The sequence below is a fragment of the Thermobia domestica genome, chromosome 4, assembly GCF_964235325.1.
Source record: "Thermobia domestica chromosome 4, izTheDome1.hap1.1, whole genome shotgun sequence".
NCBI classification, from domain to species: Eukaryota; Metazoa; Arthropoda; class Insecta; order Zygentoma; family Lepismatidae; genus Thermobia; species Thermobia domestica.
The window spans coordinates 256,509,495-256,523,539 of record NC_137457.1 but is presented as its reverse complement, the minus strand read 5'-3'; the positions used below and the strand labels follow the sequence as shown (position 1 = coordinate 256,523,539).

General features: G+C 35.8%; 1 protein-coding gene across 3 annotated transcripts in view; it reads left to right on the top strand.

The window, feature by feature from the left end:
* The window catches only part of LOC145683487 (uncharacterized), a 134,650-nt gene extending 120,917 nt beyond the window's left edge, over positions 1 to 13,733 (top strand). For all 3 annotated transcript variants that reach the window (XM_081754821.1, XM_081754823.1, XM_081754822.1), the window contains exon 3: positions 13,434 to 13,733. In XM_081754821.1, coding sequence (XP_081610947.1) covers positions 13,434 to 13,656 — 223 coding nt within the window. In that variant the 3' untranslated portion in view covers positions 13,657 to 13,733. The remainder of the gene's footprint in view (positions 1 to 13,433) is intronic.
* Positions 13,734 to 14,045: the final 312 nt, after the last annotated feature.

The window sequence follows — 14,045 nt, the reverse complement described above, 5'->3', positions numbered from 1 at the left end:
TAAAAACAGAGAGAGGAGACTATCACTATTATTACTTGTGAAATACTTTGCATAATAATTCTTGATCTATGTTCACTTCTTACGCGGTACAAATAAATTATCCTTAAGTAAGTCTTCGTCCAAATAAAAGTGTTATAAAACGCACTTCACATGAATGTTATTATTGACTGCAATTTTAACATTTTTATTAAATCACAGAGACAGTATTAGCTGATGGTGCTGACAATAAATGCACTAGCTTTTGCAGAGATCGTGCACTTTCTTATGCAACACCTTTTGATTTCAAATTTACGTACAAAACTTGGGTTTCACTCAATTGATGGTGTAAAATAGAAAACGTCTTGGCCTTGTTACTTTTACCATGTACTAAAATGTTTCTAAGATTACATTACACGCTCCAATTCGTCTATATTTGCATCCAAAAATAGGTCTGGTTTAGAAGTATTTTGCCGCAAATAGCGTCATTATTGATAAGCCATGATCGGTCCAATTGCACGAGAAATGCTCACCAACTTGAACTAGATGGCCTTTATTAGCTAGCATTCTTTATGAACCACATAAGGTTACCAACTGGAATATACAAAATAAATTGCATTGTATTTCGTTGGAGTTTAGCATTCCTTTCAACACTAAGGTTATAATGAGACATGGACCTATTGCTTCACGTGGAATCCGAACCACATGGGATTACGCCGCGAATCGAATCCGGATCTCCTGGGCCAAAAACGCGTAAGTTAATGATATAGTCACGATATAGTTCCAGACAATGCTGTGAAGTGTAAAGTTAACCCTGCTTTTCTTTAGAATGAATATACAGGGTCAACTTTACATCGCCTTAAACTTTAAACCAGTGGTTCCCAAGGGCCAGTCTTCTGAAGGGGACTTGAAGAACAAGCGAGGGATCACAAGCTGACTACAGAAATAAACTATAAAATTGTCAAAAAATAAATAAATAAATAAATAAATAAATAAATAAAAACAAATGTTTCGTGTTTGATATTTTGTCTTACACTCTCATTCGAGACTTTTAAGTAATTAAACACTTCATAAATATAAACAAATGAAAACAAGAGTGGTTTGAGGTTTCGAGACCCGTTCAGCACCAAAGCAATATGAGACTTGAAGCTACTGCTTAACGTAAAATGCTAACTACATAAGTTCTCGCCGAAAAACAAACTCAGGTCTCCGGGTGCGTAACGGAAAACATGCATTTTTCGTCTTTCCTTTGTAATTGTAGAAGATAAAGAATTGAAACTTTTGCTCCAAAGTAGAATTATTAATAGCTTGTTAGTGGTACTTATTAAAATTGTTTATTATCCTCCTTATTTATTTCATGAGGTATAGAAATGTTGTCCCGTGCGAAACGTTACGCATGGGACATTTACAAATTTATGCAAGGAAGTGAACAAAATTAAGTTATTAAGATTTCAATACGCGTTTATTGTTACTGAGATTAAACAATGAAGAACAAACTTTTATATTAACTCAAAGAAACATAAATTTACTGAGACAAACTAAATCGAACACAACTAAACATAACTACTAAAAACGTCTACGTTAAGTTACATAGAAACATTTACCATGAGGCTTAAAAACAAATTATCATGATAAAGCACACATTTTTCTTTTCATTAGAAAAGTAGGTATCTAAGTTGGTTTGACAGTCTTGTAGGGGGCGAATGGATTCGCTTCAAAACTCTTTAGTTCTGTACAAAAATGGCTATTGGTTCTGGAACTTTATACTTAAGTCTTTCACCCTTTATCAGTAAATTACATGTTTGAAGTATATTTAAAACGATCAAATGAGACATAAGATCTGTTTTTTTCATCAAAACGAAACTTTGTACAACTGCTGTCCATGTATTTCAGATATGTTACTTACTCTAATGCCACCATCTTCTTCTACATCACTTTCAGACACATATACATACCGATATTTAATCCTATTTCTAGAAGAACCACAATCAAATTTCACTAGGAGAAATACACGTGCTCTAACATTGTCCATTATGAGCCCGTCAGTTGGAGGGTTCAAATATCATTATGAACATCGTCTTCAAAGTTGTATTTTGAATTAATGTCGCTCTCATCACTTGATAAATATATCATACTGTACACTAAGTAGAATAAAGGGGGTTCATTCCCGTGGGAAAATTTCCCGAAGCTTTTCCCACGGGAACGTGCCCTGGGAGTTGTTGCTAAGCTGGTATACGTATGTTCATGCTCTTGGACAGCTACCAGCTGTAGAAACAAGATGAAACATGCATTTTCTTCTTCGTCGTCGTCTTCTCGTCTTGTATTGGGTAGTTATTTGAGCCCCCAGCCCCGTCCCCTAGTGCGAATGCGGGAAAGTGAATTGAAGAGAAACAGTTGGTTTTTGGTATGATTGTTTGTTACTTTACAGTGAAGATTTGATTTAGTGTGAGTTTTTTAAATAAGTAATATGGATTCACAGGCAAGTAATTCTGTTCCAAGTAATATTGTCAGTGATGAACTGAATCAGTCAACAAAAGCAATGAGTGGCGCTGAAAGGGCTAGAAAATATAGCCTTAAACATAGGAACAATGTGAGACTGAAAAATAAAGTGAGAATGCAACATTATAGGCAAGTTAAAAGATTAACTCTTTCCTCTCACGTTCCTTTTGCGAAAATCATTTCATTGTTTCATTGTTGGCCATTTAGAAGAGGAAAACACACTAAAATGTAAAGAAGAACAAGGTAACTCAAGTTAGATTGGTTCAAGGAAACCGAAAAAGCTACCAGTGAGTAGAATAAAGGGGGTTCATCCCTGTGGGAAAATTTTCCGAAAATTTCCCACAGGAACGTGCCCTGGGCACTGTTGCTAGGCTGGTATACGTACAGTATGTTCATGCTCCTGGACAGCTACCAGCTGTAGAAACAAGATGAAACATGCCTTTTCTTCTTCTTCTTCGTCTTCTCGTCTTGTATTGGGTAGTTATTTGAACTCCCAGCCCCGACACCTCCTGCAAAGCTAAGAACGGAAGCTCCTCATAGCATTGGGTATCTATTTTGGACCCCCGCAAGCCCTCGTCCCTCCTGCGAAGCTAAGAACAGAAGCTTTTTATACCATTTCATAATGTTTTAACAACGTAGGATGAAAATTTGCGTTTTCTTCTTCTTCGTCTTCTCGTCTTTTATTGGGTAACTATTTTTGACCCCATCCCCTCTGGCGAAGATCGTGATTTGACCTTTGATCGAAATGATCTTAGTTGCTAAGGAGACAGTTGCTATGTGATATAGTATTGTATATTGATCGGGTTTGGGCCCCATGTACTAATGATGGACAACATCGTGTTCGTGGGTTTTAACGAGTGTTCGTATTTAGTAGCGGAAGGGGGACCAGATGGCACAATGGCAGAGCGCTTACATCTGGTGCATGGGGTCCCTAGTTCGATTCCCGAACAAAGAAGCTTATGATGGACAATATTGTGTCCGTGGGTTTTCACGGGCTACTCCCATATTCTCATTCTACGAATTAGTCAATCATTCATTTGCCTTACTTATCCGTCTCCCTTAGCATAATGGGCATAAACGTGGGACGTTAAACTAAAATATTTTCTTTACAGCAGCAGGACTATTTGAGGCATGAATCAACAGTTTAAACTGTAATACAAGTGAAGTGCGTTTAAATTTCAATGCTCTCCCTCCGGAAATCGAACTCAGGACCACGTTAACCACAAATCCGTGGTAGCTATTAGACTAGTTTGAAAGGCTAAAAGAAGAAGTATTTTGTTAGTAGTTGTCCTATCTCCTTCCGAAGCCTTCGGCTTACTGTAGGCTATATGTTAAAATTGCTTAACTGTACGTTCCAGTTGTTTACATTTAACTTTTTAAGTTTGTTCACTAACTTGCGGACATAATGCACCCACTAAAGGCACATATGCGTACTCTCTCAGCGAGAATCGAACTCAGGGAGGAACTAGAACTCGAATCATAATGCTCCCTCACCGAGAATCGAACCATTACTTCATGTAAGTACTAAAGGTAGATGTATTAATCAGAATAGTACTGGATTTAGTTTATCGGAGTTTTGTAGCTTCGTTAACTTCTGAAGATTCTGTGCACAAAATCCTTTTTAATGGGAGCTGGGATCGAATTTGGTACTTCACGATCTAGAGTTGAATATAATCGTGAGACTTTCATCTTCAAATAAATTTGAAATATATACATTTTCGACTGACTTCCACATCAGATTGAGGATGATCTAATAACGGGAGCTTTTCATAGCATAATGTTTTGACAACGTAGGATGAAAATTTGTATACTTAAGTCGCCCCAGGGGCCTTGTGTTGTCATATTCCCATAGAGATGTCTGTATAAACAAGTTGAAACACGACTTTCCCGAGTCTTGATGTGAAAGGTGTTATGTTAATAACTACATCAACAAAAACTGACGATGCCTGTAATGATGAGCCGTGATGAGACACTTTTTCGAAATACATTCCCAAGTAATCAAAATCACTTATGCAGAGAACCCCCAAGATCAAATTATGCCAACGAATTTGATGCTTGTGTTGAAGCCGTGATGAGATATTTTTTCAAAACACATTCCCATAGGAAACGATGCTATGATTAGTATTCAAAGTCAGTTTTGCAGATAGGCCAAGTATGAAATTACGTTAATCGAGCTTAGGAAAGATGTGTTAATGGTTGTCTGTATAATCGAACTCCGTAATGCTGAACAAAGTGGTATTAAAACGTAAAAAAATGTTTTGCTTTCAACGGGAATCGCGTTTAGGACTTTATGTATGACACATGCGCTAACCACTAGAGCATCAATTTTTCAGCGGTAATCGATTAGCCTTGGGTCTCATGTAATATAGTATATGATATTCATCGTTCGAAGCTCCCCCGGACCCCATATAAGTAAGCATGTGTCAATTAGTGATGGGTAAATTCCCGGGAAGATATTTTTCGGGAATATTCCCTGGAAGATTCCCAAAATGGGAATCTATCCGGGAAGTTATGTACAATTAGAAAGAAAATTGCATTCTATTACTATATTATGATTTCAAAGTTGAATTAATTTTTATGTCACAGCATATTATTACTGTTGTCCACAGAGGATTCTTTAAAATGTATATTCTGAATGGTACCATGTTACTTTATTAACACTTTATTATATTTAGAAAGTACGCATAAATGTATATTTATTTACAATATATTCTATCAATTAAATATGTGTGAAAAAATTATATAGTAAATTATATAGTAAGTTTAAATTTATATGTAAGTGGATTTGCTCAACTTGACTCTATTGCTGATATTATAAACAACATTAAATTTATAAATGTTATAAACTAATTAGATTGGGTAAATGCTAGAAGATACATGTCTCACCAATTTATCAACATTTGCGCATATATATTTATGTTCACAAAATTTGCAAGATACTTACTTATCTTTATATTTTAGCACGTAACATTGCCATACACGACTTTCATTCTACCTATTTCTCGAAATTCCATACGTTAATTCACATGTAAAAGAAGTCCGAGTACTTCTTCAGAAATTCGAGTCAGAGAGAGGAGACAGACTGACATCTATTACTAATGGTGGTTCAGGGTTTATTAATAGTACTTCATCTCTATTTCTACATAATTCTAAATTACTTTACAAAATGGTTCCTTTTCATCATTTGTATATTAGTACTTTGCTAATTTTGGCTCTTCTTTAGCATTGGGGGCCAGCTTTTGCACCTACTTTTTTGCGATATTCTATTCCGATGCGGTTGTTTTATGGTTTCATACGTTAAATTGCGTTACCAACATTAAATTCAGACAGCATTGCAGAGCGAGCGCTAGTGAATGAAGGTGAGTTAAAGCCCCGCATGGCACGTTGTTTTCTATCTTCGTTACCAACAATACACTTTCTTTTCTCACATAAATCACTTCCACTTACCTTTCCGTTTTGTATAAATACCCTACTGCCCTAAAAAAAATGTGTTCGATACTTTCTTGACTACTTGAACATCACTATCAACTCATTTCTTCCATAAATCATCCTACTTTTTGCTACTTTTGTCCCCCCAATTCTAAACAATTACCTTACTTTTTAGTGCAAATGAAAATGGAACAAAAATTATATTATTAGTTATATAAAGTACAGTCAAAGAATTTTAAATTTTTTAACCTCCATATTCTTTAAAACCTAGAATTAAATCATAATATATTAAAATAAAGTAATTAGTCATATTGTTCTTATAATTTGGAAGATAACGTAAAGAAATGGAAATAAATTCCTTCCCGGGAATTTATAGGCCAGGGAAAAAACCCGGGAATATTCCTATTTTTAAATTCCTTCCCACCGGGAATATTCCCACTGCCCATCACTAGTGTCAATGGGTATGTGTATAATCGAACTCCTTAATGCTGATCAAAGCGGTATTAAAACTTAAAAAAAGAAATATGCTTTCAACGCGAAGCAAGTGAATGGCGTTAGAAGATGCCTCCTACTTCACGAAAATTAAAAGTTGGTAGAGCTGCGCTGAATTATAGGGAAAAACGTAAGGAGAACTGTTAAGTTATTGCATACATACAGCTTTGGTTTACGTACAGTGATAGCATAATCGGAGACAATTTTAAAAAAATCTAAATCTTCAGAAAGACATGGAATTATAATTTAATAACGCTGCATCAGCTGAGGGTCTGTATGAAGAGGCGAAAAGTAAAAGGATTCGAATCACTATGAAAGCTCATGTAGTTGATGAGATGCCTCTTCTTAAGACGTTCTCGTGGTTTTCTTCGATTTCGTGTAATGCAAGATTAGTTAGAGGTTTGTATGCTAATTCCTTGTTGTATCACGTTGCAGGAAGAGAGTGTGTGTGAAAGAAGAAGAAGAATGCAATATCATAGCATTGCCGGGTGCGAACGAGTAATAAACATATCTCGTTTCTGAGAACTGTCCTTATCATAAAATGAACTGTGATAGCTACATTTATTCACAGAGAGGTATGACGGCGTTACGAATAACTTTTCTTGCTATTTCAAATTCTGTAAGAATGATATACAATGTTTCCCACATAATCGAGTCGTAGGCCTTTCTCAAGTTAATAAATAATTGATATGCCTGTATATAGCATTAGCACTTTTTTGAGTGTTAGTTTAGTTGTAAAATTAATGTAATAAATCTTTGTACTCATGATGAGCAAATTCTCTCATTACACTCTCCGTTGGCTTACTTAGTTTCAAATTTCATTATTTATGTAATTCAGCTTATTCTTATTTCGTTTACGATTTACTTTCTATGTGATCAAAGAAATTGAAATTGTTCGTGTGATTTGTTAAGACATCATGTTCTCACAATATGATCAGGAGAACTGATGAGCTTGAAATTTTCCATCCTTTGCGAATGTGTTAAGTTTTGTGTCTCACGCAGGAGAGTGCTTCATTACATCCTCAGAGAGTTGCATTGGGTAGCTATTTTGGACCCCACCCAACTCTCGTCCCTCCTGCGAGTAATTGCACGAACACGATGCATTTTCAAATTCGAGACGATACAGAATCATCCGAGACATGGGCAACACTAGTTCACCCAAGTACTATATCTCAAATACTGTTTTAATATTACATGAATCATGTATAAAAAGTATAAATTGATAAAGTAATTGTACGAACATGATGAATAGCATTTATCAAGGTTTAAAAATACACTAATCATTGTGCAATACACGACAATAATAAATGCATCACCGTCTATATATTCTTTTATCACACACTTCGTGGACCTTCAGTAAAGCGAAAGGATACTGATAACTTCTGTGGGGGATAAATATTATATGTGCAGTTTTTCTTGTTTTTTTTCGTTTCCTTTCACTTCCTTTATTCAACTATTTCATTCATTCTCATTATTACCGTCTTCTTTATTCTATACGGCATAACATGGGACGTAAAACTGAAAATTTTCGTGACATTTTATTTCATGAAACCACCGCAATCCCCTACGTCTTGTTAATTTAAATATACGCTTTTCTTGAATTTGAAAACTAAAAGATTTAAATTAATTAATTAATGAAATGCTTATTACCTTTACACCATCATCATACTTTACTAATCATGTTCATCATTGAAAAAATACACCCCATAACTTTTGATTCGGTTGTGTTGATTAATGGTTTAACGCCCTATACATCAGCGATGCTATATGAGACGTAGGTCTACTACTGCTAAATAACGTGGAATCCAAACCACAGGAGTTCTCAGGCGAAATCGAACCCTGGATCTCCCACGCTGAAGGAACGTACGCTAACCGCTTATCCACGAGGGAGATCTCCTTTAACTTTTATGTAAAGAGACTCAGTGGTAGATCACTTTGCACACTTCTATTGGTACGTCATGATACCAAATAAAAAATTATGTCGCCAATAAAAATCTATTTGAAGAGAGAGAGAACTATTAGGTTTCGAATTGATCTTGTGTGTGTGTGTGTGTGTTTCCAGAATTCAAGTTCGTTTGTTATTGTCTTTTGATAAGATATTTATACAAGTTATACAGAATGTTCTAAGACAATGCTGTTGAATAGTAATAGGAGAACAACGCTTATACTCTCTAGACTAAAGTACACGTATAATTACTGCAAGTGAGTGATTATGAAAGAATTAATTAAATAGAACATGTGCAAGGAAAGTTTCAATAGGATAATTAGAGAAGCTGTAGCCCCGGCGTATCTGTTGATTTTTGTTTCTGAGGCGTAAAAAGTGTCAAAATTTCATGTGTATGATGACAGAGAATTTCCCTCTTTGACAGACACAGAGAATTTTTTTCTTTCCCTCTTTGAATCGAAGCCAGGACTTCAGGATTTCACTGTACCTTGTCAACACATCAAAAAATGTGTTTAGGTGACTTGAACTCATATAGCAGCAGTGGTGCTAGATACAAAAAATTTTGAAATTCGATTAAAGATTTTTTTTAAAAATACCCCTACATTTCCCACAATAATTTCCCACCCGTTGGCAACACTGCAATGCAACTTACACCAAAAACTAGCCACATCCATATTGTCCATCGTAAGCTTCTTTGTTCGGGAATCGAACTAGGGACCCCATGCACCAGATGTAAGCGCTCTGCCATTGTGCCATCTGGTCCCCCTTCCGCTACTAAATACGAACACTCGTTAAAACCCACGAACACGATGTTGTCCATCATTAGTACATGGGGCCCAAACCCGATCAATATACAATACTATATCACATAGCAACTGTCCCCTTAGCAACTAAGATCATTTCGATCAAAGATCAAATCACGATCTTCGCCAGAGGGGCAGGGGTCAAAAATAGTTACCCAATAAAAGACGAGAAGACGAAGAAGAAGAAAACGCAAATTTTCATCCTACGTTGTTAAAACATTATGAAATGGTATAAAAAGCTTCTGTTCTTAGCTTCGCAGGAGGGACGAGGGCTTGCGGGGGTCCAAAATAGATACCCAATGCTATGAGGAGCTTCCGTTCTTAGCTTTGCAGGAGGTGTCGGGGCTGGGGGTTCAAATAACTACCCAATACAAGACGAGAAGAAGAAAAGGCATGTTTCATCTTGTTTCTACAGCTGGTAGCTGTCCAAGAGCATGAACATACGTATACCAGCCTAGCAACAGCGCCCAGGGCACGTTCCTGTGGGAAATTTTCGGAAAATTTTCCCACAGGGACGAACCCCCTTTATTCTACTCACTAACCAATCTAACTTGAGTTACCTTGTTCTTCTTTACATTTTAGTGTGTTTTCCTCTTCTAAATGGCCAACAACGAAACAATGAAATGATTTTCGCAAAAGGAACGTGAGAGGAAAGAGTTAATATTTTAACTTGCCTATAATGTTGCATTCTCACTTTATTTTTCAGTCTCACATTGTTCCTATGTTTAAGGCTATATTTTCTAGCCCTTTTAGCGCCACTCATTGCTTCTGTTTATTGATTCACTTCATCACTGACAATATTACTTGGAACAGAATTACTTGCCTGTGAATCCATATTACTTATTTTAAAAACTCACACTAAATCAAATCTTCACTGTAAAGTAACAAACAATCATACCAAAAACCAACTGTTTCCCTTCAATTCACTTGCCCGCAATTCACGTGACAATGGCAGCGTTCAAACGACTCAACGTTTGGTAGGTAGCACAGAGGATCACGCAGCTGAACAATTGTACAACATTGTGTGGTTTGAACGCCACCAAGCAGTACTCACATGTCAGACAAATACCCCATAGCACTAAGCTAGTTGCCTAGCAAAGTTCGACTTTGATACTTTGGAACGTAATTTAATTCATTTAAATTAAATTATGGATGCAAATTTTCTATGCTTGTTAATGTCCTAATGTTAATGTTAAAATATCAATCTCTTTAGTAAGGATATTGCACAATGACAGTCTGAGAACAACCAAACAATTGCATGGTTGCTTTTCTGTCCCGTGCGTAACGGTGAGTCAAAAAAGAAAACATAATCTGACGCTAAATAAATTCTATTTTTCAATTTCAAAAACATAATGCACACTAAGGAGAATGAATGTAGAACATAAATGATGGTATATGAAATGAAAATGCTGCCAGAAATCGCAGAGAATGTCCAGTGAATTTGAAGTTGTCAAATGAGCTTTTCGTCTGTCCCGTGCGTAACGCTTAATGTTGGCTTATAACTCAAATTTGCAATTCTTTTGAGTGTTTCATTTTATTTAATTGCGCACTAATAGTTTCCCCCTAATTTCGACATACTTTTTATTTTATTTGAAAGTACATTTTTGTTTAAAAAAGCAGTTTTGTGTACAAATGTCCCATGCGTAACGCTGAGAATCGCCCATTAGAAATACCACAAGACGTAAAATTTTCAAGTTGTGATTTTTAGGGTGCGGACATTACGCGGGTCACTTTCTGTTTTAAAAAAATTCTCTGAAGTTGGGGTGCAGACATTATGCGAGCGTGAACATTACGCGTATAGGGTATGTTGCACCTTCTATGAACATATATTACAAGTATATTTTTCACCACGTAGGAATTATGTAGATATGTGTCGAATACCCGCTGTATATTGTTGAAAATGTATTGATGCAATTATAATTTCACACAAAATTACAAATTAGCTAGATGAACAATACCTAAATAGTATAATGCTCTCTTGTTTTTCAGTTATTTTAAAATAGAAGATTCAAACTATTAAATTTTCTCAACGTGGGCAATGCGTCAATTTAGTAAGTTTCAATGTCACTCAGATACTTTTCGTTTTAGACAGAGAAAATGGATGTTATACGAGCAATAATGCAGCAACCAATTTGTGGGTAGGGGTCTTTATACGCCTACGTACAAGATGTACAAATTTTTACCTTCGTTTCTTTCAAATTTCTTTTAACCTTTTTTTTATTACTTATTAATTCGTAGAGAAGTAGGGGCAAGTAGTTGAAAACCATATCTGTTTGTGAAAATATTTCTGCATGAATTTATACCCCCAACTTTAAAATACCCCTCCCGCATAGATGTTGAAATTAATTTTTGTAAATTGTCAATAAATTCGTGTAGGTTGAGTAACCCAGCACATACATACTATCTATTTTAAAAATTCATTCCTGGAAAACCCTCCATACTACTTTCTACTTTCATTAGGTACTCCTTCACAGGTGAATTATGTTCTTCAACCCACTGGAGAGTGTTATAACCTATGCTGGACAAGACAGGCGAGTAGCACAGACAGTCAACGTGGCGCAAGCAGGCGAACTATAATTCATGTCAATGTTCTGTGTATCTCTGGGAAAGCGCACATATATCGCATCAGGATATCCACCGTAGCAGTGCTTCCATATGGAAGATTACACAGTAATCTCCGTGCAAGTTTACAATAGCCCACGTTGTCAAATTTAAAAAATAATTAATTCACTTTTCTACCTCTACATGATTCCCTACGACATTATGCATGCGTACCTTTTTTATGTGCCTAAATAATTGTGTGCAGATTGATCTGTGGAAACTGGTGAGTCATAAAATTGACGGAATACACGCATATCCCCGTGAATGCTCCGTACGGATACACACCCCGCGAGCCCATCAGCTTCGCTCTGCCTCGAACCTGAATAGATCGAAATCTTGCTTGTGCTGACCAACTAAACAGGATGGAGCGTGCTTCTTGTGCTTCTTATGATATATGTTTGTACTCTAGCACGGGCTCTCGGCTGTGCTGCTTTCCTAACTGGATAAAGTACCATTTGTGCTTTTAAGCATGGTTTCTAAGTTGTTGTTTTCTCATGTTTTATGCACTGTAGGTTTTATGCTGTTTGTCTACATACTGTATTTGCACTTAGCCTTCTTAAAGTCAATCTGCATCCACTAATGCAACTCGTCCTTTAAGAAATATCTTCTAAATCTGTAAGAGTGGATTTCCTTGTAAGAGTAGTTCATATTTCATGAATATTAGTATGCCGCCATGAAACGGGAAACCATGACAGATTTGGCAAAAAAAAAAAAAAAAAAAAAAAGACAGTAAAAATGTAATGAATTTATGGATGAACCGGAACCCCTACTGTAAATTTGCACTATTACTTTTAAAGAATACACTGTTTGTTAATTTAACGTACGAGATAGTAGCTCTTATAAAACACTGAATGTATCTGTACGTCATTTTGAGCACTCCACAAGTTTGCCTACAACTACAGTATTAACATCAGTAAACTTTAAATATGGACAATTATGTAACTTCTTTTATCATTCAGAACTATCCTACATTTGAACTACTACAATCATTCAACTTGTAGAAAATAAAGCATATCAACTATCTAGACTACAAATAATAGTTTTGAATTTCGTTTTATACTATATACATAATTGAAAACACACACTAACTTCGGTGTGTGTAATGGTACTGATATACTACAACCGAACGATTGTGTATATTTCTATTATATTTCTTATTCCATTCAAACGAAAGTTTATAAAACGATTTTTGCATCTCGTTTGTAATCTCTGAAAGCTTGTACGTCACCATAATCAATATTTTGTATCATCATGTACCCTATAAAATTAGCTCGCAAGAATGCAACAAATGAATCGAATTTTATCATCACCTACTTTTTTTTAAGTTGTTTTGTGTACATATATAAGAATATTGCTGTAGTCTGTCAGGGCAGCCATTTTGGGGATAATGGGAATATGTTTCTGGAGCTTTGATTGGTAGATAGGTTGTTTAAGGCTTTTTCATTGTTCAATTTTATTGCTTATAAGTGAGAATAAAGTGTCAGTACTTGTATGTAATATCTATGGATTAAAATCGCTTGTAACTCAAGTGATCATCGATGGATGTAACAACTAGGGAAGAAGCGAAAAATTCCCATTGTTCTTTTTAAAAAAATTAAGTCCTAGACTATTATGTGACTTTATTATTAGACCTAGTGTACTATTAAGTACAGTTAGCTACAAAAAGATTTTTCCTTCCTGTCTTTCAGTGGTAGAACATGCCTCTTTAGGTACAGAAACGCCAAGAAGAAGTATGAAGATCATTTTGAGTTCATGATTGATGAGATGATTGACCTTCAACCGTCAGCGCTGGATGGTGTTCGATTGGACCGAATGTTTACAATAGGGTTTGAGATGCCTCGGTTGGAAGAATCTTTGACATTAAAAGAACGCCGCAGACTCCATCAACTACTTAATGAGAAACAATATTAAGAAAGATCAAGATAAATATTGTTTTGGATATTGAAAAAGGGAATAAAGTCCTCCTTTCTAATTTTCTTTGTAGCCAACTTGCGCTTTTCCAATTATAACTACTGTACATAATTTTTTATAACTTAATATACTGTTCACCATCTGTTACAGGGAAATAAACATTTCAATGTCACAGACAGTGCCGTGCCGTGGAAAATCAGCGCCTTGGCGAGAGTATACGATGGAGCCCCCGTACATATGAGTGAGGTCGACAGATCAGTCTTGAAGCACCACCATGAGTAAGAAAATTTTCAAAAATAAACCCTGCTTTCCCTTGATTTTGAGCACTTTTTATTACCTTTTTCCTCCCACTTTATATATGTGTACATGTATTTTCCTAACATGAGTAA